Source organism: Epinephelus lanceolatus, chromosome 10 (assembly GCF_041903045.1).
Source record: "Epinephelus lanceolatus isolate andai-2023 chromosome 10, ASM4190304v1, whole genome shotgun sequence".
NCBI lineage: Eukaryota > Metazoa > Chordata > Actinopteri > Perciformes > Serranidae > Epinephelus > Epinephelus lanceolatus.
The window spans coordinates 18,741,557-18,765,929 of NC_135743.1; the positions used below are offsets into that span (position 1 = coordinate 18,741,557).

The 24,373-nt window shown below is 39.5% G+C and overlaps 1 protein-coding gene across 1 annotated transcript; it reads left to right on the top strand.

Annotated features, from left to right (window-relative positions):
- The first annotated feature begins 2,995 nt into the window (after nt 1-2,995).
- LOC117266201 (glycoprotein endo-alpha-1,2-mannosidase-like protein) lies at nt 2,996-24,372 on the top strand. The gene is made up of 4 exons (XM_033641251.2): nt 2,996-4,233; nt 9,016-9,125; nt 20,444-20,520; nt 21,859-24,372. Exons 1-4 carry the CDS (start codon nt 3,723-3,725, stop codon nt 22,493-22,495), a joined length of 1,335 nt encoding a protein of 444 aa, XP_033497142.2. The 5' UTR covers nt 2,996-3,722; the 3' UTR covers nt 22,496-24,372.
- The last annotated feature ends 1 nt before the right edge of the window (nt 24,373 follows it).

Below are 24,373 nucleotides of genomic sequence, written 5' to 3' on the forward strand. Positions count from 1 at the left end.
AATGGATAATTTTTTAAACGAATTAAAGAAGATATTAAGAACTACAATTAATAAAAAGCTTAAATTACATCATGAAAATTATAAAATATGTTTAAAATATATACATTTTAAAATGATTATTTCGTTCATTTTACACCAAACACCAGAAGCCAAATTAATTTAACCATTTTTATATGTTTATGTCTTAATTATCGACCTCTGAGAGCAGGAATAATTAATTAAAATGATCTGTGAATAATAACAAACACTGATTATCAAGTATTTTTTATTTAATGTTATCAATATTCTAATTTTGGGAGTGAATGGAAACACAGCTCCACCTCTGTGTACGTGACGCCTGATGGATGTTTTAGAGGCGACCTGTCGATTTCATCACAACTACCACAACGACCCCTTGTGGACCCGCAAAACACGCATATACAGATGGCTCTATACATTACATAATCGACTGCATTAAATATCCTAAACTGAATAAATCACAGAAAGCTATGCCCCACACTGAAGCGTTAAAATGTAAACTGGTGCTTTCAAGAAACTTGGAATAAATATGAACAGACTTCTTGGCCAGAGAGAGATTATATTATAACGTAAAGCCATAAGTTTTCTAAAATGCTTTTTAGTTTATATAACCAGGTATAAGGCTATTTTTTTATTTAATTTGGTTAAATGTATGCATCATCCTGAATTAATTTTCTTTCTTTTATATTTTTAATTAGTTTAGAAAACACGATTATTTTATGGGATGTTAACATGTAAAATGACGAGAGGTTTTTCTGCAATATTTTTTTAATCTGACAAATTATGCTAATATTCCGAATTTAGTTTATCTTAGCGTTTTTTTTTAACATGTAAAAGTATCTCTGATACCTTGTTTTGCTACTTTGTGATGTTTTAAATTATTTTAAATGCAATAACCTAAAGTTTTAGTGACATTAAAATAAGTCTGGCACAAGAAAGTAGGCTGCATAAGACATAAATTGCCAGGTAGGCCTATGTTTATTGTGTGTGCAGTTAGAGATATTCACAAAATAAAGACTATGATCCTTAAACACGGAAGTATAAGGTGACCCAAAATGTTTCACTGCCTTTTGAAAATTTACAGCAATAGACATTTTAGCTACTATAACTCTTTTCGCTTTAATTTCACACTTTATAAACTGAATATTTAGCCGCTTTATTATATCCTTTGAGTCATTGAACAGCAGTGTGCACGACAGCAGGAGCAGGAAGTTTGTTGGATAAAAGTCTGACAATTTTAGCTACTTTACAGTAAAAGTTAGTTTTGTATTAAGCCACAAATAACTTGTAACGCCGGTTGCAGCGGGTGTACAGTGTGTTTATATATCAGTCTGTGTTTAAACAAAGTGCTCAGTGGACAAGGAAAGCAATCTAATGAACTGTCAGCAGTCAGTGCAGAGGTCAGCGGCTCCTGGGTGCTGCCGAGGATTATCTTGGCCGGAAGCCAAGATCTCACTGCTGGACTGGAGCCAAGGTGCAACAAGCTGATAGACTGCAACAGTCACCTCTTAATGTACCCGGGACAGCCCACTTTAAACGGACTTTTTACTTCATGTGAACCGTAGGACGCCTTTATGGCGACATGATGCGTTTCAGTAAATATTCTGAACTCTTGTTTTGTGCAAAGGCGGAAGTGATAAATAAAATTAAAGGGATATTTTACTTCCGATCAAAAATGAATACATCGTTTCCCATCAGTTGAACCGCCACTGAAACATCAACAACCCGGTCGCCCTAACAATCACTTTAAAAGATCAACTAAATGAAACGGAAAGACAGAAACAACCTCTCAACTTCCCAGTGACATCATCTACAGTACACTTCAATAGAAAGACAAAGAACTTGATACATTTCACAGATGTTGGGCTCCATTCATTAACATCATCGGTCTACCCCCTGTCACATATACACACATACATACTACAACAGCTGATTATTTATTTTCATTTTTTCTTTACTCCCCATTCATCGTGTATTTATTACTTATTTTTCAATATAAATGTGTTATTATAATTTATATTATTTCTGTCTTGAGAAGAAAATTATCCTTATTTGGTTTGCTATGTTTTTTTTTTTTACATTTATACCTAGTCAAGCTCTCTGTATGTCACCCTATTTTATTCTTCTGTCGTTGTGTTTGTGTATATACCCTTTTTTTGGGTTAGTTTTTGTTTTGTACCTGTAAAGTCACCACTGTGTTAATAAAATAAAATACAATTAAATTGAATAAAATAAAATAAGATTAAATTAGATGAAATGAAATTAAATTAGATTAGATTAACTTGAATTGAATTGAATTGAATTAAATGAGCGAATAATACAATTAAATAAATACATCGTAAATCAGAGAAGGTTGGCATTTCTACTACGGATATTATAATAATAATAATAATAATAATAATAATAATAATAATAACAATAATAATAATAATGTAGAGCTGAAGCAATTAGTCAATTAATCAATTAGTTGATTGGAAAAAGTTAATTGCCAACTTCAGTCTTTTTTTCCAAGCAAAACTGCTGAACATTTAAAGAACTTCTTAAATGCTGCTTCTTTAAAATAAATATTTGTAAATAAATTTAAAGTCTTTGGGTTTTGGCCTGTTGGTTGGACAAAAAATGTTAACTGAAGTTGTCACTTTGGATTCTGGGAAATTGTGACAAGCACTTTTTGTTTTGTTTTACATTTTTTAGAAAAATTTTTTTAGACTAAATGGCTACTCAATTAATCGTGAAAATAATCGGTAGATTAGTCAACAAGGAAAATAATCATTAGTTGCAGACCAATATCGTCATAATTCCCTGCAGTACCTGAAAGCAGCATGGTGAAGTGCTCTTGTGTTCTACTAAAGGACCACTAGATGTCAGTGTAACTCTGAACTCACCGTGCAGTCAGTTTGAACTTCAAAAACAGTAATATGACAATTAATACTTTGTCTTCAGCTGAAGATATGAGACTCATAGAGTCTGTGATGAGTCATGGTGACACAGTGACAATATTGCTACAGGAGCCTAACTTTGTGTCTGATCTGCAGACATCATACATGCCATCTATTCCCGTCTGCGCGAGCCTCTGCAGCCTTGCACATCAGACGAGTCCCGCCTCTTTGAGACCCAAACGGACTGTGTAAAGGAGACACCAACCAACCACCCGTAGAGGCTGGAAAATCCCTCCGGACATCATCACCGGAGAGCATCACTCCGCATCTCGACGCCGGTCGTCTGTCTGTCTGTGTCGGGTGTCAGGTGGACGGATCAGCTTCCGGGCGGGACTCGGCAGCCAACTGGAGGAGTTACAGTTTGGATGTCAGTGAGTGAAACGTCTATATGGAAACAAAATCGGGAACACGGGTTATAGCGTGTATAGACTCGGTTATTGCCACTGTACAGAGCAGATCAAGCGCTTAAGGAAGTGAGTTTGTGCTGTGGTGACACCTTACAGGCTGATCAGCAGCATGACAGACATGAAGCTGCTGGACAAAGTTAAAAATCTAACAGGCAACTGCGTCAAGTAGTCTGCCGCGACCGGACTGCAACCATGTAGTCCCCTTTTAGTCATGCATTCAGAGCAGAGGATATACTGTTTGCAGATGTCACGCAGGACACTTTGAAGAGTAGGCTGTGAGGAAACAGGACTGAGACAGGTTTATTTGCGCTCCTGGTCCCGTCCGCGCCGTTTGCAGCTCCTGCCTCTCCAAGCAAACATGGCAAGACTACGGAGGAAAGCTTGTATAGCTCTGTTTCTTTTCACGCTATTCATCTTCGGGACCATGATGGGACTGAGGACCCTGAAGCCCAGTGACGGCTTCTCGGATCTGGCTCCGGGTTTGGAGCTGCTGCCGATGATAGCCGGGAAGATGGACCGGCGCTCCGTGTCCCGTGACGCCACCGCGTCCCCGGGTCAAGCCCACCCAGCCGGCAGCAACACCAAAGCAGTTCTGTCCAACACCGGCCCCGAGGGGACCATATTTTACGATGTTCATATCTTTTACTACACCTGGTACGGCAACCCACACATGGACGGCAAGTATATCCACTGGGACCACATCCTGGTTCCACACTGGGACCCCAAAATCGCATCCAGTTACCCGAGAGGGAGACACATGCCGCCCGAGGACATCGGCTCCAGCTTCTACCCCGAGCTCAATCCGTACAGCTCCAGGGACCCGGACGTGTTGGAGTCCCACATGGAGCAGATCGGAGCCTCTGCTGCAGGTACAGTTCAGATGTAACCACTTTCTTCAAGAGGGAGAGAGAAAAGAGCTGAGTTGTTTCTTGTGATCAGCAGCTGCACAGAGATCTGGCCTCTATAAAGCCGCTTGAGGGGCACAAATATTTTCAGCACCACACATCCTGTGGACAGCTCCCTACACACTCAGCTCAGAGTCCCCAAATATCTGCTGCTGCGCCTTTTCCTGCAGCACAGAGACAAACTTCAGGACTGTAAAAGCTCCAGTAATCAAAAGATGGGTCTACATCATGAGGAGAACACCTTCCTATCTCAATTTCAATATTGATTCAGGAAGTGTGATTCAATTTAGTGTGCTATTTCAACACAGCATGCCCCCTATAGGGCTGCAGGATATTAATAAGTATATATTTTTTAAGAATAATACAGCAAAAACCACAGTCAGCGTTATATTTGATGTGATGAATTGTTCCTCTTATATAATTTTCAACAGAATAGAATAAATCCTATGAGTCTTTTATAATCGACATACTTCGATGGTTAAGTACAACCAACATGATTTGCTTTGACCTCGAAAAACTTGAGTTAAATCAACTTAATATTTATTCAGATGTAAGTGGTCAGACTATTTTAAGATATTCTAACTTATTTAATTACATTCTACTCAAATGTCTCATTTTTTTATTTGACCAGCTTCTTAAAAAAGTTGACTTAAACATTAATGAAGAAAGCGATGATAAACTTGTTTAAGTGTTACCCCCAACCCCATGAATCATTGTTTAGATTGTGTAAGAGTCAATGAATGTCAATATATTTATACCTTTATTTAATTAGGATGTCACTCTGAGACCCAGATCTCTCTGTCATGAGAAACCATCGAAAACACTGACAGTAAGACAAGAACCAACACATCCAAAGCCAGGCAACCAACAATCGAGCGACAAATAGATTTTCTAGAAACAATGCAGAGTCTTAAAACACATCTGATAACACAGCTTTAAAAGATTAAAGGGGAAGGAAGAAATGTAAACTTTAAATGTTTAAAATGTAATGTGAAGTTAGACTGTGTGCTGTAGTTACAAAACTTGTATAACAGAAGATAATATATTGTTATATTATCACCCAAGGCCCCCTAATATACAATAATTCACTCGCTAAGTCCCGCCCCCGGACGCAGACTGGCCAATGATAATGTAGCATCGGGCTAGCACAGACCAGGGTCTGACAACAACACAGCTGTGCTCCAGTCATTTCAGATTTCCTTCATTTTCAGGCTGGTTTTGTGGATTTGGAGCTAAATGTTGTGCCTGGGGCACGTCGTGTATTAATGACACTCGTTACCTGGAGAGGTTGGAAAAAGATATACATTTCTTCCCTGTTCCAGAACCAAAATCAAACCCTGGAAAGTGTAGGGTTAGCTAGTTAGCTACTGAAGATATAGCCTACTGAATGTATACACATGCTGCTTTTGCTTTTTAATGATTATAACGGTGAAAAAAAGACCGACCCTGCTGTACAGGAACCAGTGAAGGGAAGCTGGGAAACTTTGCTGATATTGAACCAGCTGTGTGTCATCACAGTGTGTGCAGATGAATGTTGTTTGACTTCCCCTGGAGATCCCTGTCTGTCCGGCGGCAGAGGTCAAGGTGCTGGCAGCAGCATGAGAGTGAAACCAAACACTGTTCATCTACACACACTGCGATACCACACAGCTGGTTCAATATCAGCAAAGTTTCCCTTTATATTCATTGTCTTGTGTGGCGATCAGCAGTGATGTGGTGGTTCACTTTTACACTGTGATCTGTAGCCTATAGTTCGGCTTTAGCTTCTAACTATCTTTGTCTTTTTAACCTGTTGTTGCTGCTGAGTCAGTTTGACATCCTGGATATATCCTTCAAACACAGACTGTAGACCCCTCTGTCTGCTTCTCTCTGGAATCACAGTTAGTTACAGTGTGGGCTCCATCTTATTCTGACAGCTTGTTGGACCATCACAAAGGGGCGGGGCTTTGTGAAAGGTCAATTGCTGGTCCTCCCTTGCAATAATAATTGGACGCTGACATTTCTGTCCCCAAGAGGCTGTGGTGTGCTATTTTTTTAAGCCAGAGTGAAGATAGTGGTATCCTGTGACACCAGACAATCTAAGGCATTGGTACCAACCATGTCGGCATAGGTTGTTGGTAAGGAGGCCAAACAGCGCTCCAAATTTAGTCTAAAATTTGAAGCGTTAACAATCAGCATGGCTGTTTTCAAAGGGGTCCCTTTAACTCTCACCTAAATATATCTAAATTAAAATGTTTTCTATTGGTACCCACAAGTCTCTCATAAGTCTCTGTCTCTGAAATTCACTTACGGCTTTTGGTTTTGGTGAACCACCCCCAAGATTTCAGGTGCCCCATCCATCCACCCCTTTGAAAAATCTCTTGGGGCACCACTGGCTCTAATGTCCCTTACCTCTATTCTTAGAACTTCAGGCTCAGATCAGTTTTTTGAATGTCTCATGAAACATTAATGGCTATGTTGTTAGTCTTTTCAAAAACTTGTTTGGCTTCCCTAAAGACAGACAAGTCCTGTCATCTGGTGTCGAGTAACAGCCCGGTCTGTCCAGCCGTCAGCAGCCTTCACATGATAGGCTCTGATGTTTCTGTCCTGCGGCCCAGTAGGTTATTGTACACCATCCAGACTGATGACCAGGCCATCCATCCCTTTGAAACCTCGCCGCCTTAACAGATGGATCATGGGAGTGCTGGCTCGCGATGCTTATTTAAAATAATCCATTTAATTAGACACCACAGTCAGCCAAACTCTAAATAGTCCCGTTTGGCTTGATGACTGATTCCCTGCCATTTCATAGTGGCCCATAAATAAAATGAATAGCAGCGGCCATATTCTTAATACACATGGATGTAGTTGGGTATTGTAATCTAATAGTCCCCACAGCTCCACAGCAAGCGGATATGAGTTTAATGAATTAGCTCTTAGTGCATATCCGATGTGCCAGATAGTCTCTGGTGCCAGGTGCCATTGTGGCTAATATGAAGCTACAGTATTTCTCAGCCAGCATCAAAGCATGAGGAGGCAATTCTCTACAGGAATTTATGAGCTGTCGCACACTTGAGCTGCGCAGAGAGATTGCCACTAAAACAAGACATAATAAATAGTGCAAAGATGACAAATGCATATTTATCAATCAGGGGAAGAGTATGGGTGATGGGCAGGTACGCATTCAGATAGAAAAAAATCAACTCGCCACCACACAGCCATGGATGGATCACTGAATAGGCCTATTGAGCACAGGTCCAGGGACTCGAGGCCCCAGGGGGCCACTGAGCCAGAGCCTCTGTTTGAAGAGAATATCAGCTTTTCTAGTTAAAGACAAACAACGGGCTTGTATGGCCACAAAAAAGATGAAAAACAACCACGAATACATGCCAAATGACCACAAGAGATGTAAAATGTCCAAAAAGAACTGCAAGGTGGAGTTGGGAGCCTTTTACATATCTGTGACCACGAATGGATTACTGAACAGGCCTATCTGGCACAGACCCAGGGGCCTTCATCTGCAAAATGTCACTCTTATTAACACATATCGACCCATAACTGACTCAAAATGACCACAAAGTGATGCAAAGGAACTGCAAAGAGACACAAAATGACCAAAAAAGACACAGATATGCCTCAGAGACAACAAGAACATACAACAGGACTACAAAGAAACACAAAATGACTACAAAGAGATGCAAAATAACTAAAAAGAGAGACAGAACAACTACAAAGAGCAATGAAATTACCAAAAACGACACAAATATACCTCAAACAGACGCAAAACCACAAAGACCAACAAAATAACCAAAAAGAAACTAATATACTTCCAAGAGACACAAATTGACCTTTAAGTTGACACAAAATGACAACAAAAACACGCAAAAGAACTACAGACACAGAATGACTACAAAGAGATGCAAAGCAATTAAAAACACACACACAAAACAAAAACAAAGAGCAACAAATAGACCCAAAAGACACAAGAGACACAAATTAACCCATAAAGAGACACCAAGCGACAACAAAAACATGCAAAAGAACTTCAAAGAGCAACAAAATGACCAAAGGAGACATAAATTTACCTCAAAGAGACATAAAATAACCACAAAGAGCAACAAAACGATCAAGAGACACAAATATACCCCTGAGAGATGCAAAACGATTACAAAGAAACACAAAACAAGCACAAGGTCACACAAAATGACCCCAGAGAGACACAAAACAATAACAACAACAAAAAGAATGAAAACCAGCACAAAGTCCCTGTGTCTTGCTCCTGTGACGAAGAGGTGGTGGGACCTTTTGCATATCTGTGACCAAGGATGCCTTATCTCCTAATCCGTCCATGCACACAGCATATCACCACAAATCTTACCAGCATCTGTCTAAGTCCCATAAAATACAGTGATTACCCTAATGGATTTTCAAGGCAGAAATTTCACAGTGTGTTCAATAAAAGCAAAACTGACTGTGTTCGTTCAATGGTCGCAAATCGGTCTGTAAAACTGTGTGAAGGGCTGCGTGAAAACCGCACTGTAGATTAATGAAAGCAAAAGTTTTCCAGCTCCCATTTCTCCCAAAAGGATTGTCAGCATTTCTTCACACAATCAGTGTGAAAGCCAAACATCATTTCAACAATGCCTGAGAGACCCATTTCAGAGGGTCATATGCATTTTGGACATTGGTCCTACACAGATGCTCTCTAAGGTAGTGTCTTTGGTCCTGGATGGATGATCAGACTTATGAGTTTCTGTGTGTCTCCAGGGGTTCTGGTCCTGTCCTGGTATCCTCCTGGCCTGGCTGACGACAATGGGGAACCCGCTGAGGATTTGGTACCATCTGTACTAGATGCTGCGTATAGACACAACCTCAAGGTAAAAAGCATCAGCACATTTTGTGTGTGTGTGTGTGAGAGAGAGAGAGAGAGACCTGAGACAAAGTGGGGAAAGAGTAGAAGTCTAGAAAAAGAGCAATGAATCAATTCGCGTCTGAGTTGTAATAATCAGCTCGATTTTTATGCATACTGCATGTTGTCGCAGGTAAATGAGTGTTGATTATTCAGTGATTTGTCCATTTTAAATCTGCAGTTGTTAATGGAAGAGTTGGTTTTCAATCAATAATGCTGATATGAGCTTTGCAATGGGTTTTTAAACCTTTTACCTTGTATTTATTTAACCACGTAAATCCCAGTAAATCAAGAAAGACTTGGCCAAGATGGCAGCATAGATAGAAACAGTACAAAATCATACCACAGATAAAACAATACTAAAAACATATATTGCTAAAATAAGACTACAAGTCAGTTAAGAATAGGCACAATTAAGAATAAAAGCATTAACTATAGAGTTCAGCATAATCTTGATTTCTGTGTCAGATATCTGATTATCAAATCAATTTCATTTTAGGGACTGTTCTGAGTGGCTAGAGCAAAAAAAAAAGAAAGCTTTCCTTTTCTGTCTCTGTACACTAGAGACAGACGGCAGATATTTCTTGTGATCTGAGATAATGATTGCAAGATGAACACTGAAATAAATTTGTAGGAATATGAATGCATTTTACCCAGAATAGCTTTTTAAATAAAAATAAACCAGAGACCAACAGGACAGAAATAAAGACTCATGAAGTCAATTACCTGTATATGTTTACAGATGACAAGTCATATTGTTTTCCCCTGAACTGTAACAATATCTGGAGGCATGCTAGCATTAGAAATCAACATTAACCCAGTTTTACTTGCATTTAGTACCAGTTTGAGTTGAGCGAGCTGAGACTGCAAAATATTAAAGGTGAACTGTGTTTATGAAGTGTATCTGGGTAGTAAGATCCACAACTATACAGTGCCTCATCATCTGCATAGCAATATGTTTGAATTCCATGTGCTTTACGACCTAAATTATTCATGTAAGTTTTGGTTGATTTAGCTTCCGATAGCCTGACACCCATAACTGGTAATCAACTGGTTAATTTTTAAGGAAAAATGCTAAATGACGTGAAATACATGAGGCCTTTCCATTTAGTCTGGTGCTCCATTGACTCAGTGAGCTTTAGCTCCGCATTTCAAAACACTATCCATTTAGAGGTGGTGAAATTTTAATGTTTTGTGCTGTAAATGTCTTGCCTTTCATTTTATTTCTGTTGGCTTCACTGACAAGCAGCCAGCTAGCCACGTTAACATGGAAACCTATGGCCCCCTGCCCACCCTATGGTCTCCACTGATTAGTTAGCCTTGGCAGCTCTGCACTGGGCACCACCTGACTTTAGCTAGCAGCCCCACTCATTCTGCAATTACAGTTGATAATGCCGTCCCAACCCATGGTGGCGGGATGGCTTAGCTGTGGAAACAGTTTGGCCACCCTCCCCAACTAGCCCAAATGAGTAAACGGTTTAATTTTAGCTGCAAAAACCTAGCCACGGCTAGTGCTAACCTGTGTCAGCACTAGCCGTGCTGACACTTTAAACGATTCTAGCAGAGCTAACAGTGATAACATAGTTAAAATGCTAAAGGGGGTTTGAGGCTCAAAATTGACCTGCTTACTCATCGGAGTGACCTAGAGGAAGACCACAGAGCAACCACCATGTTGCTACAGCACCACTGCTGTATCAGGACATTACCAGGGATAATCACAGAACGAGTGGCGCTGCTAGCTAGCTCCCACCCGAACCAGGTGGTGCACAGTGCAGTAAACTGAGGAGCAGCGAAATTAACTCATAAACTGAGATACATAACTGGTCAAAAAAATTCTTGGCAGTTGATCGATGAACAGTTAACTATTGACGGAGAGACCAAGCACAGAACCTTGAGGCACTCCGTTAAATACAGTAAACCAACTCGAACTGTGCTCATTTGCATATGACTGATTCTGATGCTACAAGCTAAATAAAACAGCAGAGAGTCTGCAACTTACACAGACAATTTGCTCTATAGTGGTGTTTCAAAATGAGGTATTGAACTTTGGAGAAAGATAGTTGATTGTTGAGTCTCATTCCCAGGTCGTCAAATACCAATGCTTTGTGTCAGTATCTGACAACCTGGTAATGAGACTCAACAATCATCCTTCTCCAGAGTTACATTTACCACCATTAAGTAGGGTTTTGTGTAAAACTTCCATCTTGTTAAACTTAAATGTCAGCTTCTAGAGAGATGGCCATTCTTTTATTTCTGAATGGTTGCCAGAATATGAATGAGCCTAAGGCTCAATGTGTAAATATGATTGTCTGTCCATTATCTCTCCATCCATTCATCTCACTAAGAGCACAGTGATACAGAGCTAGAAAAGGATTAATGATGCTTTCTTCAGTGGTGAGCAGAGAGCTTAACACTGCTCAGGATAGTAATCTCAACGCAGCCATAGTGCTGTGGTGAGTTATTCACAGAAGCTGCAGTTTGTTTTTGTCACAGGAGAATGAGGCTGTTGAGCATGTTCTGCTGCTGTCTGTGCTGCTCAGAGACTTGAGTCCTGATGTTTGCAGCTGCAGTGACATCTCCAGCATTAGAGATAAAAAAACAGGTCAAATAGCTGCTGCTGGATCAGTTGTTCAGTGGGGATTGAATGAGCTCCGGAGCACATCAGCAGGGTGAAGAGGTGGGGGGGTAGAAAAAACCACATGACCAATTTGCCAATTAGGTTGGAAAATGGCATGTTGAAGAAAATATGTTCCCTCCATGTTGGTCTCTCTGCCTCCTTTCACTGTATCGAAGGCTTATTAAACTTTTACAGGGAACGCTTGGTCGTAATTCAATACAATTCACGTTGGATGCTCTCCAGATTAAGATAGTAGAAGGGTAAAGAAAGATAAGAGATGATGACACAGTGATCAGAGCTTTTTTTGTCACATTTCTCTTGTAAAAAGTCTCTAAAATGAGAGCTAAAGAAGCATATGTAATATGTTCCTGTGTTTATGTGCATATTACAAGCTACTCAGGAGCTTTCTGTATGAATATGAAATGACATATAAGTGATGCAGGCGTGTAAGAGTTTTCCTATGTCAAACAGGGGCCATTAATAATGCACCAACAGCAACTGCGCAACACATTACATACAACTGACCGGATAAAAGCATCAGCATTGCTGTAAGGTTTTATTTTACTTACTATGCTTTAGTTGCTATTATTAGTTCATTAATCAGATAAGTTTCAATGATTTTTCAATGAAAACTAGTGTAAAACTGTGGTGTTTAAATACTAAGGGGCCCAAAGTGTGCCAAGACTCCCCCACACCATTACACCACCACCACAGCCTGACCAGTTGATACAAGGCAGGATGGAGCCATGCTTTCATGTTGTTTACGCCAAAGTCTGACCCTACCATCTGAATGTTGCAGCAAAATCGAGTCTCTTCAGACCAGGCAAAGTTTTTCCAATCTTATATCATTCAGTTTTGGTGAGCCTGTGCAAATTGTAGCCTCAGTTTCCTGTTGTTAGCTGACAGAAGTAGCATCCGGTGTGGTCTTCTGCTGCTGTAGCCCATCTGCTTCAAGGTTGGACGTGTTGTTTTGTTCAGAGATGGTCTTCTGCAGACCTTGGTTGTAACAAGTGGTCATTTGAGAACTTTCTCTTTTTCAGACAATCCTCTGTAAACCGTAGAGATGGTTGTGTGTGAAAATCCCAGTAGATCAGCAGAATACTCAGACCACCCCAAGAAGTTTACCTATCTTGCATTTGAGAGATGATACAAAATTTGTCAAACTATGGGGGAAAAAACACTTACTGAGTGAGATTCATGTGTCTGTGCTAAAGTCAGTAGGTTTCACGTGTCATTATATTTTATAAATTTATTAAGTATGTTCCTATTTTACCATATAGGAACAAAACTAACCAGACCACAAGGAGGCAAGTTGTATTTACAACTTGCTGAAGCTATCAACAAGGTTAATTACAAAGCAAAGTCATCCTAATGATCATTATAACACAACCATTATGACGCCAGTGTTTGTATCCTGATGTGATTTTCCAGCAGCGATGTGACACATATTGTCCTCTGTATAAACAGCTCTGAGGAGAGGCAGTAGGTTTGTAAGGCCAGTCTGTCAGATTTGATATCACACTTGTTTAGTCTGCTGTTTGGCTGCAGGCAAAGAAATAATGCGTCTGTGCGAGGGCACGACAAGGATGCTGGGATTATACATGCAACGCTGAGCTGATGAGGTTTTACACAAAATGCTGTCAGGAGAGAAGCTAATAGATTGAACCTAATGCAATGCTTTATTGTCATGAGTGGCTGAGCAAGCAGGAGAAAGCGTGTGTGGAAATACAGACCATGACATGCTTTCTACAAATCAACGGCTCATTTCAGAATCTCGTGGAAATAAGGAGGAAGAGCTGTCTTATAAAAGCACATACATCACAATCAGTAGAATATTTTCTTTCTGTATGTTGAGTGCAGCGTCCTCTTCCAGTTCTTGTTTTTGATGAACTCCTCCCACTCCCTCTGCACAGAAGGACATTTATCTTTGGAGTGCTTCTTCTTGCATAATTTCAGCAAAATGCTGACAAGGTAAAGAACTTTGGCTCTGATCATTTTGGGCTCAAATGCAAATTTTCCAAAGCAACAACCTTAAATAATTTCTTTACTCTATTCTACTGAGAGGCAGACTAAAAGGAGGGAGGAAAGCCCGAGTGTGGAGGACAGATGGTCCCACAGGAGCTGCGGCTACAGCCAAAAATGTATCAGATCAGGATTCAGGAAACACACATATCTGCAATCCGCTTTTAGTAGCAAAGTGGCTACCAGCCAATCTGAGCATTGCTTTGTGAGAGTGTGTGAGCAGTTTTGTTTCGAAACATCAGGCCCTTGGAGAGTCTGTATAATTATACAAAAATAGCGTGATATTACTGAGGATACAGAGATAAGACAAAGAAAACACCAGGATGAATGAACGTAGAATTCCTCAGCATGTCTAAAAAAACAAACCTTTATTCTAGGAATAGTTTACCTGTCCATATGCATTTAGTTTTCCATCTGGTATCTTTGTCCATCCTTGTCCTGTACTGTCTTGTCTTGTTTGTCACAGCAGCACTCCTCCTAGCTGAGGATGAGGATTACAGTGCACTCGACAGTCTTCCTGTCTAACTGCCGAATGGAGCAATCGAAGACAGCATGTGAATGGTTTTTATAGTGGTTTTATGTGACTCACTGAGGCATGAATATGTCATTAACATTTCCAAGATTCATGGCCAGATTTAACCTGTTAGAGGGCCCCGGGCAAAAAGTAGCTGCTGGGCCCCTGTTGGTCCCCCAGAAATACTCATGCACCATCAGATTGAGAGCATAATATAAACCTGGGCTGCACCTGATTAACTTTATTTTCTATTCTAAATTCTTTTGTCTATGAAATGTAGAAAAAATTCACAGCTCGCCGCCATCTTGACTTTAGATTTTCTTTTAAAAATGCAGACTAATTGATCTTGTATTGTGCCTGACTTTAATCAGTCATAACATATTGGTCTGGGAATTTATCTGCAGATGCTCTGGTTCAAAATGAGACCAAACTTTTCTATGGATGTCAGTTTCAGAGCCACAACGGAGTCCAAAATGTGGCGTGCAACAGACTAGGCAAGGCTTGTCGATGTTTGCCAAGCTGATTTCTGTAGAACTTGGGGCCCCTACCGGCCAGTGAAGAGGAGTGAGGTGTCAGCGGTCAATGACGTAAACAAGCTTTCCAACAACTGTGACTGAGTGCAACTATGAGAGGTCACAGAGCTTGGTCATAAATGTACACACAAAATATGAGGCTGATTGGTCCAGTAGTTTGCGAGATTAGAAAAGAATAGGGGGACTTTGCTTTAAACAATGGGGAGACAGAATTAGAATTTGGAAAAAGTATTCAACTTGATTTTGATACAGAGCTTCTCTGTAGGTTATCAAAAAAACAAGTGACATGCTTTTGGGCCCCCTTGGGTTCTGGGGCCCCACGACTGATGCCTTGGTTTGCCTGGTTGGTAATGTAACCTTGCCAAACTTGGGAAGTTGTATGCTTATTCAGATAAGAGACACAACCGAAAATACAAATGTGGCATAGCTGCATGCTCAGTTAAAATGTAGATGAATGGAAACTGGAGCAGAGCTATCACACTGCAACCAAATCCAAATTCTATCACACTGGCAATCCCACACTGCACAGCTAAAAACACACTGACCCCTCTTTTGGGTAACACTGTACAAGAAAGCAATGTACTTTTTATTATATAAGTTAAACAGTATTTCAGCAGCACCCACACAGCCTGTGGAGCCTGTAGTTTGTACAGCAGAGTTGGAGAGCACATCACATGGAGCCTCCACAGCAGAGCTGCTGCTCGACCTCAGCTTGAAGAGGAGCTGAAATAGTCCTTCCTCTTCCCAGGGGAGGGTGGGGGTGGCTCGGTGGGGACAGGGTGGGGGGGTGATTGGAAGCTGGAGCAGAGGGGAAATGTGCACTCTGAACAATCTGCACCCTGAGGGGCTGTAAAAGTTCTATCCAGTAAGTAGGCCACATGACTGCATGAGCACGGGGGAATAACACCCATGGGTGCCCTATGATGGCATCAGGCACACTTTCCAGATGTACAGAGTAGCTACATTAAGTCGTCCGTGACCCTGCATGGACGTGTGTGTCCACTGTCCATCGACAGAGCAAACCTGACGCTCTCTCATACATAAACGTGCTCAGCTTTGTTGGAATTGATCTAATTGTTACGAGGGTCTGGACCTTTATCTTTGTGTTGGCTCACATCCCTCCCTCAGTGCTTTCTGCATGACATGGCACTAAATTCCTCTCTGCTCAGCATGAATCATGCTGTGGTTGTTCCTGGCTCATGCTGTCAATGTTTATGAGGTATTAAAATGCGTCGACTCTGTCTCATTTACTTCTAAATTACCACAGAGTAATGGGCCGGTGTGTTTGGAAAATGAGCTGAGTTTTCTAGTGGCCTGCGTTCTGCTGCAGTGAACAGGGGACCGTAACAGCTTTCCTTCCCCCTTTGTGGATTATTGATTATATGGCTTCATATCCTCTAATACCTCAGTTTTTCAAAATGATTTGATATTTGATCTCACTTTGCCGGGCTGATGATGTTACTAAGAAAGTCCAAAGAGTTATGGCTTTACAAACACAGCTTAGAGGCTGTGATTTATTCAGATGGCCTAGATCTTCCTTCCTCTATCTTTCTTCAAATTGATATTTTGCCAGCAAAGTGCATCTTAATCTTTCAAAATGTATGTTTTGCAGCACATAAAAGCACTTAGCATCTCCATTAGTGGCACAAGTGGTCCTGTTTTTCTTGCCTCCATTTGACAGTTTATCTATAGACATTTGCAGTTTAAAACAATTTGCTTGACTTTCGCCAATTCCAGACATCACTTTAATCCATTAGCACACTTATGGTCAATGTCATAGTGACACAGTCAGTGCAGCCAACTGTCTTTTTTTTTTTCGCGGAAAAAGCACACAGCACCCTCTGCTTGCAATACAGCTTCCCTATCAGAAACATTTTAACAGAAAACAGGCACAAGATTAAATGTGAACATGAATATGCCCATTTTCATCACTGTAAAGTTCTTATTCTCGATGGTGATACACGCACTTTAATCCTGCAGATTTTCTGTCAGTGTTACGAATGTCAGACTGAAATCTCTCAACTGCTGTAAGATGGATTACAGTGACATTTTGCAGACATTCATGGTGGAATTAAAGCCGTGGGTACTTAATGACTTGATCCCCTGACTTTCACTCTAGCACCACCAGCAGACATTTGCGGTTTTTAGTGAAATGTCTCTGCAACTGTTGAATAGATTACCATGTAATTTGCTACACACAGTCATGCCCCCCTGGGGATGAATTGTAATAACTGGTGATAATTCACTTAACACTTCCTCTAGTGCTACTATCAAGTTGGAAATTTGATTTTACCGATTTGTCATAGTCTTGTTTAAGCGAATTTCTAAATGCAGGCTTTCATTAGGTTTAAAAAGCCCCTTTCCCTCACATTGTTTCCCTTGGGTGTCCACTGCTTGAAAAGAAAAGTGTTTCACTTTGATCATGCATTATTCAGAGTCTCTGAATTCTCCGGCTGCTCCTTAAAATATTCAACTTAAGCACTTTTTGTGTACGTGTCACTTCAGGTCCCTTGTTCCTCTGCTGCTTTCGTTCATCAACTGCAAATACCCGTTTCTAACAGAGCCATTACAGAAGTCTCCAGAGGGGCAGCACTTAGGGTGAAAAACATCAGACAGACTTTGTCATGAAAATGAAACGGTGAAAACATGGTTCTCTGCAGTCACATCCTGTCCGAAAGGATCTGCTTGAATGGCTAACAACTGTGGTATGCTGTACTGTTGACCAAAGTCTGTGTTGTACTCTTTTATTTATAGGTTTTAAAAAAAACTGTAAACAAGTACAGTCATCTGTGACATGGTACTAGGGAAGAGAAACCAGATGCCTGATGTCATGCACTGCTTTAAGGCAGAAGGTTTTCAAAGTTTTGATGACTGAGAGAGCCAGCATATGATTTAGGGCTGCACAGCAAAAGAGCTGGAGCCTTTCCCAGCTGACACTGGGCGAGAGGCGAGGTACACCCTGGACAGGTCACCAGAATATCGCAGGGCTGACACATAGAGAAAGACAACCATTCACACTCACATTCACACCTACGGGCAATTTAGAGTCCCCAATTAACCTGCATGTCTTTGGACTATGGTATGTTTTTATCTTACCCATTTGTATGATATACTTTACCATGACTTTTTACCCATTCATTGACAAACAACTATTTTAGGTTTTTCTGCATTTCGATGATAATTTAAAACATCATTCAAATAAACACAAGAAGTTAGAGCACAAACTTCTTGTGTTTATTTGAATGATGTTTTTATCACATTTTTGACGACAGACTGCACTATGACGTTTTTGTGACATTTTTGACGACATACTATACTATGACGATTTTATCACATTGTTGACGACATACTATACTATGACATTTTCATCATATTTTTAACGACATACTATACTATGATGATTTTATGACATTTTTAACGACATACTATACTATGACGATTTTATCACATTGTTGACGACATACTATACTATGACATTTTCATCATATTTTTAACGACATACTATACTATGATGTTTTTATGACATTTTTGACGACATACTATACTATGATGTTTCTATCACATTTTTGATGACATACTATTCTATGACATTTTTGATGACATACTATACTACGATGTTTTTGTAACATTTCTGATAACATACTATACTATGATGTTTTCATCCCATTTTTTACGACATATTATACTGAGACGTTTTCATCAATTTTTTGATGACTGACATTTTTGTAATATTTTTGACGATATGCTATACTATGACGTTTTTATCACATTTTTGACAACATACTATACTATCACGTTTCTGTGACATTTATGATGACATACTATACTATGATATTTTTATCCCATTTTTGATGACATACTTTACTGACATTTTCATCACATTTTTTGATGACATACTATACAATGACATTTTTATCACATATTTGATGACATACTATACAATGACATTTTCATCATATTTTTTTACAACATACTATACTATGACTTTTTTTCACATTTTTGACATACTATACAGTGACATTTTTATCACATTTTTGACAACATGCTATATACTATGATGTTTTCATCATATTTTTGACGACATGCTATACTATGACATTTTTATCATATTTCTGACGACATACAATACTATGACTTTTTTTCACATTTTCGATGACATGCTGTACTGTGACATTTTCATCATATTTTTGACGACATACTATACTATGACATTTTTATCATATTTTTGATGACATACTATACTATGACATTTTTATCACATTTTTGACGACATGCTATACTATGACATTTTTATCACATTTTTGATGACATACTATACAATGACAGTTTTATCACATTTTTGACGACATACTATACAATGACATTTTTATCATATTTTTGATGACATGCTATTCTATGACATTTTCATCACATTTTTGATGACATACTATACTATGTTTTTATGACATTTTTGACGACATACTATACTATGATGTTCCTATCACATTTTTGACGACATACTATTCTATGACATTTTTGTGACATTTGTGAAGACATACTATACTATGATGTTTCTATCACATTTTTGACGACATACTATTCTGACATTTTTGTGACATTTGTGAAGACATACTATACTATGATGTTTCTATCACATTTTTGATGACATACTATTCTATGACATTTTTGACAACATACTATACTATGATGTTTTCATCCCATTTTTTCCGACATATACTGAGACGTTTTCATCAATTTCCTGACGACTGACATTTTTGTAACATTTTTGATGACATACTATACTATGATGTTTTTATCCCATTTTTGATGACATACTATACTATGCCCTTTTTTCTATATTTTATGACATACTATATTATGTTAATTTTTCTATATTTTATGACATACTACACCATGCCATTTTTTTCTATATTTTATGACATGCTATACTATGCCATTTCTTTCTGTATTTTGACATACTATACTATGCCATTTTTTCTATATTTTATGACACACTATCTTATGACATTTGTTTTCTATATTTTTGACATACTATACTATGACATTTTTTCTATATTTTATGACACACTATCTTATGACATTTGTTTTCTATATTTTTGACATACTATACTATGACATTTTTTTCTATATTTCTATATTTTATGACATGCTATAGTATGGTATTACTATGGTATTACTTCTCGTAAAACATTTATTATTTGCATTTGTTGACATACTATAGTATACATTTTTTTTAATTTTACATATTTTATGACTTAACATACTATGACTTTTTACGTTTTTATGACATACTATACTATGATTATTTTTTTTATGCTACTATAACAGCATACTATACTTTTTTATGAAATTTTATGGCAAATTTATACTATGACTTTTTTTTCCTGATCGCTTCTTGAACTTTAACTAGAAACCAGGAGATCATATTGTTGCATTTGTCTGCCCTCTTTGAGAAGTCTACCTCTTAAGACTGAATGTTGATTTGAAGTCAACACTCACTAAAATCATCTTTGATTCCTGACTGTGATTGTCTTTTTTCATGGCAGTAACATGATGAATGGAAACTAACAAGGTGTATGTCTTTCTGCATGTTTTCATAGGTTGCATTTCACATCCAACCATACAGAGGACGAAACGACCAGAGTGTGCATGACAATATCAAGTATATCATTGACAGGTGGGCTGCACTTCTCCATCACTGACTCAGCTTAAATAGAAAACCATTAAGATTTCATGCACAGTTGAAATAACATTAGTTACAAAACTGAAATACTTTTAGAACGCATTTTTGATTATGTAAGGCTAGTTTCATGACTTATGGATGAGTTTGTGGAAAGCAAAAGCTATTTTTCTAACCTTTGAGTATAAAGGTTGCTCTGAAAAGGAGAACTTGTCAAGTCCATACTGACTCAAAAGCCCAAACCTCCAAAACATTTACACAAGAAATCGAGTTTCTAACAAAAAAAAAATTAGAAAGAAATTAATTAATAATAATAAAGGGCAAATCTTCACATTTTGCCCTCACAGTGATGGTCAGGTCTAGTTGTCATTTAGCACCACTATTTGGTCATAAGTTTCCCTCGACCAACATATTTGTTCACAACAACGTACCTGAGGCCATTAAATTCTTTATGGTACACAGAGGATAAATCTTAATGTTTTTTATAACCCTATAAAGGTCTCAAACTATTTAATATAGAGCATCTCCTTTTGTCAACTGTTTACCCTGTATGTAGTATTTCATCCTGTAACAGGTGATTTTTTTAGGCCACTGGGGGGCAGTGGAAAGTTGTTGCAAACACAATATTGACATTTCCTCATGTTTTTCATTTTCACAAGCCAACAGTTTATTATTTACACACAGCAACACGGAGCAACTTAATCATTATTTGAAGTTGTGTTTCCGGCTATCTGGGGAGTGTAAGTCCAATATTCACTCTCCTTGTTAATTCTATTTTTGGTGGCCATCAACTCCCGAGGGAAATATCTGGCTCCTTAGCTGTGAAATGCTCATCTGTAAACACCAGTTAGTTGCCAGCTGTGTCTCGTCTCTGTTTGGTGTTGAGCAGGTCGTGCACAGTGAGTTTTCAAACCAGAACAGTCAGGCCAGTTGTTCCTGTAGAAGATCAAAAAGATTGTCAAAAAAAACTTACTGGGCTGATTTGTGCTCTCCAGAGGATAAACCCTTCCCATTTTCAAAATGAGATTTCTTCTTGTGTTATCCTCATATCCCATGATCAACCTGAAGCACAAGAAATCTAATAATCTAGCAGATAGATTCCAATGACACTTGTTGACTACATTCATGCTCCTCAGGGGATAAACACTTTTGAATTGATTTGAATGACCTGCATGTTCTTTCTCTACCACCAGACTCAGGAGAAGGTGGACATTTTTAGCCTCACTACTTGAAAAATCAGCATTGCAGCTTCTTGACTTGATCAACTTATTGTTAATCAACTAATTCATCATTAACTAACCATGTCATTATTGTATTGTTTTATTGTCTTTAAAGGTACGGAGACCATGGAGCCTTCTACAAGTTTACTACCAGCACAGGGAAGAGTCTTCCTCTATTTTATATCTATGACTCCTACCTGACTCCTCCAGAGTCCTGGTCTGAATTCTTGACTCCCACCGGTTCCCACAGTGTGCGTGGCTCTGCCTATGACGCCATCTTCATTGCCCTGATTGTGGAGGAGCGCCACAAGCACGACATCCTCGCAGGCGGCTTCGATGGCATGTACACTTACTTCGCTTCCAACGGTTTCTCCTTCGGCTCTTCTCACCAGAACTGGAAGGCCATCAAAGCCTTTTGTGACGGCAACAATCTCCTCTTCATCCCCAGTGTCGGACCTGGTTATATTGACACCAGCATCCGGCCGTGGAACAACCACAACATGCGCAACAGGGTGAACGGTCGTTACTACGAGACAGCCTTGCAGGCGGCGCTGAATGTGAGGCCGGAGATCGTCACCATCACGTCTTTTAATGAGTGGCACGAGGGGACGCAGATAGAGAGGGCAGTGCCTAAAAAGACGGTGACCCGTGTGTACTTGGACTATCAGCCGCATGGACCCGATCACTACCTGGAGTTGACCCGGCGCTGGGCGGAGCAGTTCAACAAAGAGAAGGAGCAGTGGCTCATGTGAGCTCTCATCAAAGTGACTTGAAACAGCATGCTCTAGTGGTAGTGTGTGTGCACATGAAAGGGAAAGAACAAAAGAGAGGGAGTGAATGTAGAGATTGATCAATACAGATGTGTGTGTGAGAACATGCTTTTACCTTTAACTGGACCGGATGTGAGAGTTTCTGCGAGTGTGTGCATACTTTTGTACACACATGCTGATCTGCAAGAACAGGACGGTCGGCGGTGTGACTTCTCTCCGTTGAGTTTCTGGGGAGTTTCCATTGAGCTGTAAAAGGCCGAATCTGGTGTTCGTCCACTTGATGCAATTTAATGAACGATTGTCTCAAACACACTGAGAAAACGGTCATCACATGAGAGCCTCATTTCCTTCTCTGCAGCTAAAGAATAGTATCCATTACAGTAGCCAGACACTCCTAAGGTTTCGCTTTCATCGATCAAACTGAATGAGACACTAATTTTGATCCTCCCTTTACTCAAGAGCTCATTGAAGCGGTGATGATATGGTGCTTTAAAAACAGTAAGTAGGGGTGAGGCATGCAAGTGTACAGTTTAGCATTTTGGGCAATACATTAATTCACTTTCTGGCAGACAGTTGATTGATACTACTTTCACATCTGTCTGTTAAATATGAAGCTACAGACAGTTAGCATAGCTTAGCATTAAGACTGGAAACAGTCACAAAAGTTATTGACCTGCAGTTCTAAGGATATTTTATTAACCCATTATACCTCATTTGTTAGTCCCTACAAAAACCGATGTGTAAAAATGACATATTGTAGTTTAATGACAATTTCTGACCTTCTGGAGTCCGCTGGTTTCCTGGCAACCATGCTGCTACGTCTATCCTCTCTAACTCTCAGCAAGAAAGGGAATATGTTTATTTGCCAATAGGTCAAATTTTGCTGTAAGAGTCAAATGTTGTGTGATTTTGAATGACGGTTTTGTATCATTTCAGATTTTTTTTAATTCTGTCAAAAAAGCTGCAGAAGTGAAACCCCACTTCTGAAACTTCAGAAAAGTATAATAGTTGGCAAGTAAAACAAAATACACTTCAAGTATTTATATATTATAGCATGCAGATTAGCTCTGCTCCTCTCCACATAGAGGTGTTCAGGTTCAGAGGGTCAATCAATTGGGAAAATAACGCAAGTCAGACAGGCTTTTGAAGTGTTCATTCATTTTCCATAGCGCTTATCCTGTTGGGGGTCGTGGGGGTGCTGGAGAATATCCTAGCTGACATTGGGTGAGAGGCAGGGTACACCCTGGACAGGTTGCCAGACTATCACAGGGCTGACACATAAAGACAGACGACCACGCGCGTGCTGTGAATCCACCACATTCACACCAACTAATTTAGAGTCGCCAATTAACCTAACCTAACCTTCATGTCTTTGGACTGTGGGAGGAAGCCAGAGCATCTGGAGAAAACCCACCCTGACACAGGAAGAACATGCAGGGGGGTTCAAACCAGGAACCCTCTTGCTGTGAGGCGACAATGCTAACCCCTGCACCCCCGTGTCGCCCCTTCTGAAGTGTATTTAAGCTAAACTTGGCCTTGAAGTTGTAAAAAGTTCTTTAAGTTATTAGTCTATTCATCTGAATTTCGTTGTAATTCTCTTAATGGAAAGAAGCCATGTTGATCGTGGGCACACATTAACTTCATTCACCTCAGTAAAAACAACAGAATCAGGTGTTAAGTGTGAAGGAAGGGCTCAGGGTTTTGGAGTGGCTGTATGAATAAAAATGTACCACTTACCGGAGCACTCTGTTATATGGATTCCTGTGGTTTAGATTGGATGAAATCCTGCTGTCTATTAAAGTAAAAGCTACTTTCAGACAGACATATTTGAGAATAAAAGTATGCTCTTTGGTTGTGAAG

Excerpts from the sequence above, each read along its gene's own strand:
- LOC117266201 (XM_033641251.2), top strand. The coding sequence starts at position 3,723 with ATGGCAAGACTACGGAGGAAAGCTTGTATAGCTCTGTTTCTTTTCACG. Across the intron at positions 9,126-20,443 it reads CGTATAGACACAACCTCAAG|GTTGCATTTCACATCCAACC; the intron begins GTAAAAAGCATC and ends ATGTTTTCATAG. Across the intron at positions 20,521-21,858 it reads ATCAAGTATATCATTGACAG|GTACGGAGACCATGGAGCCT; the intron begins GTGGGCTGCACT and ends TTGTCTTTAAAG.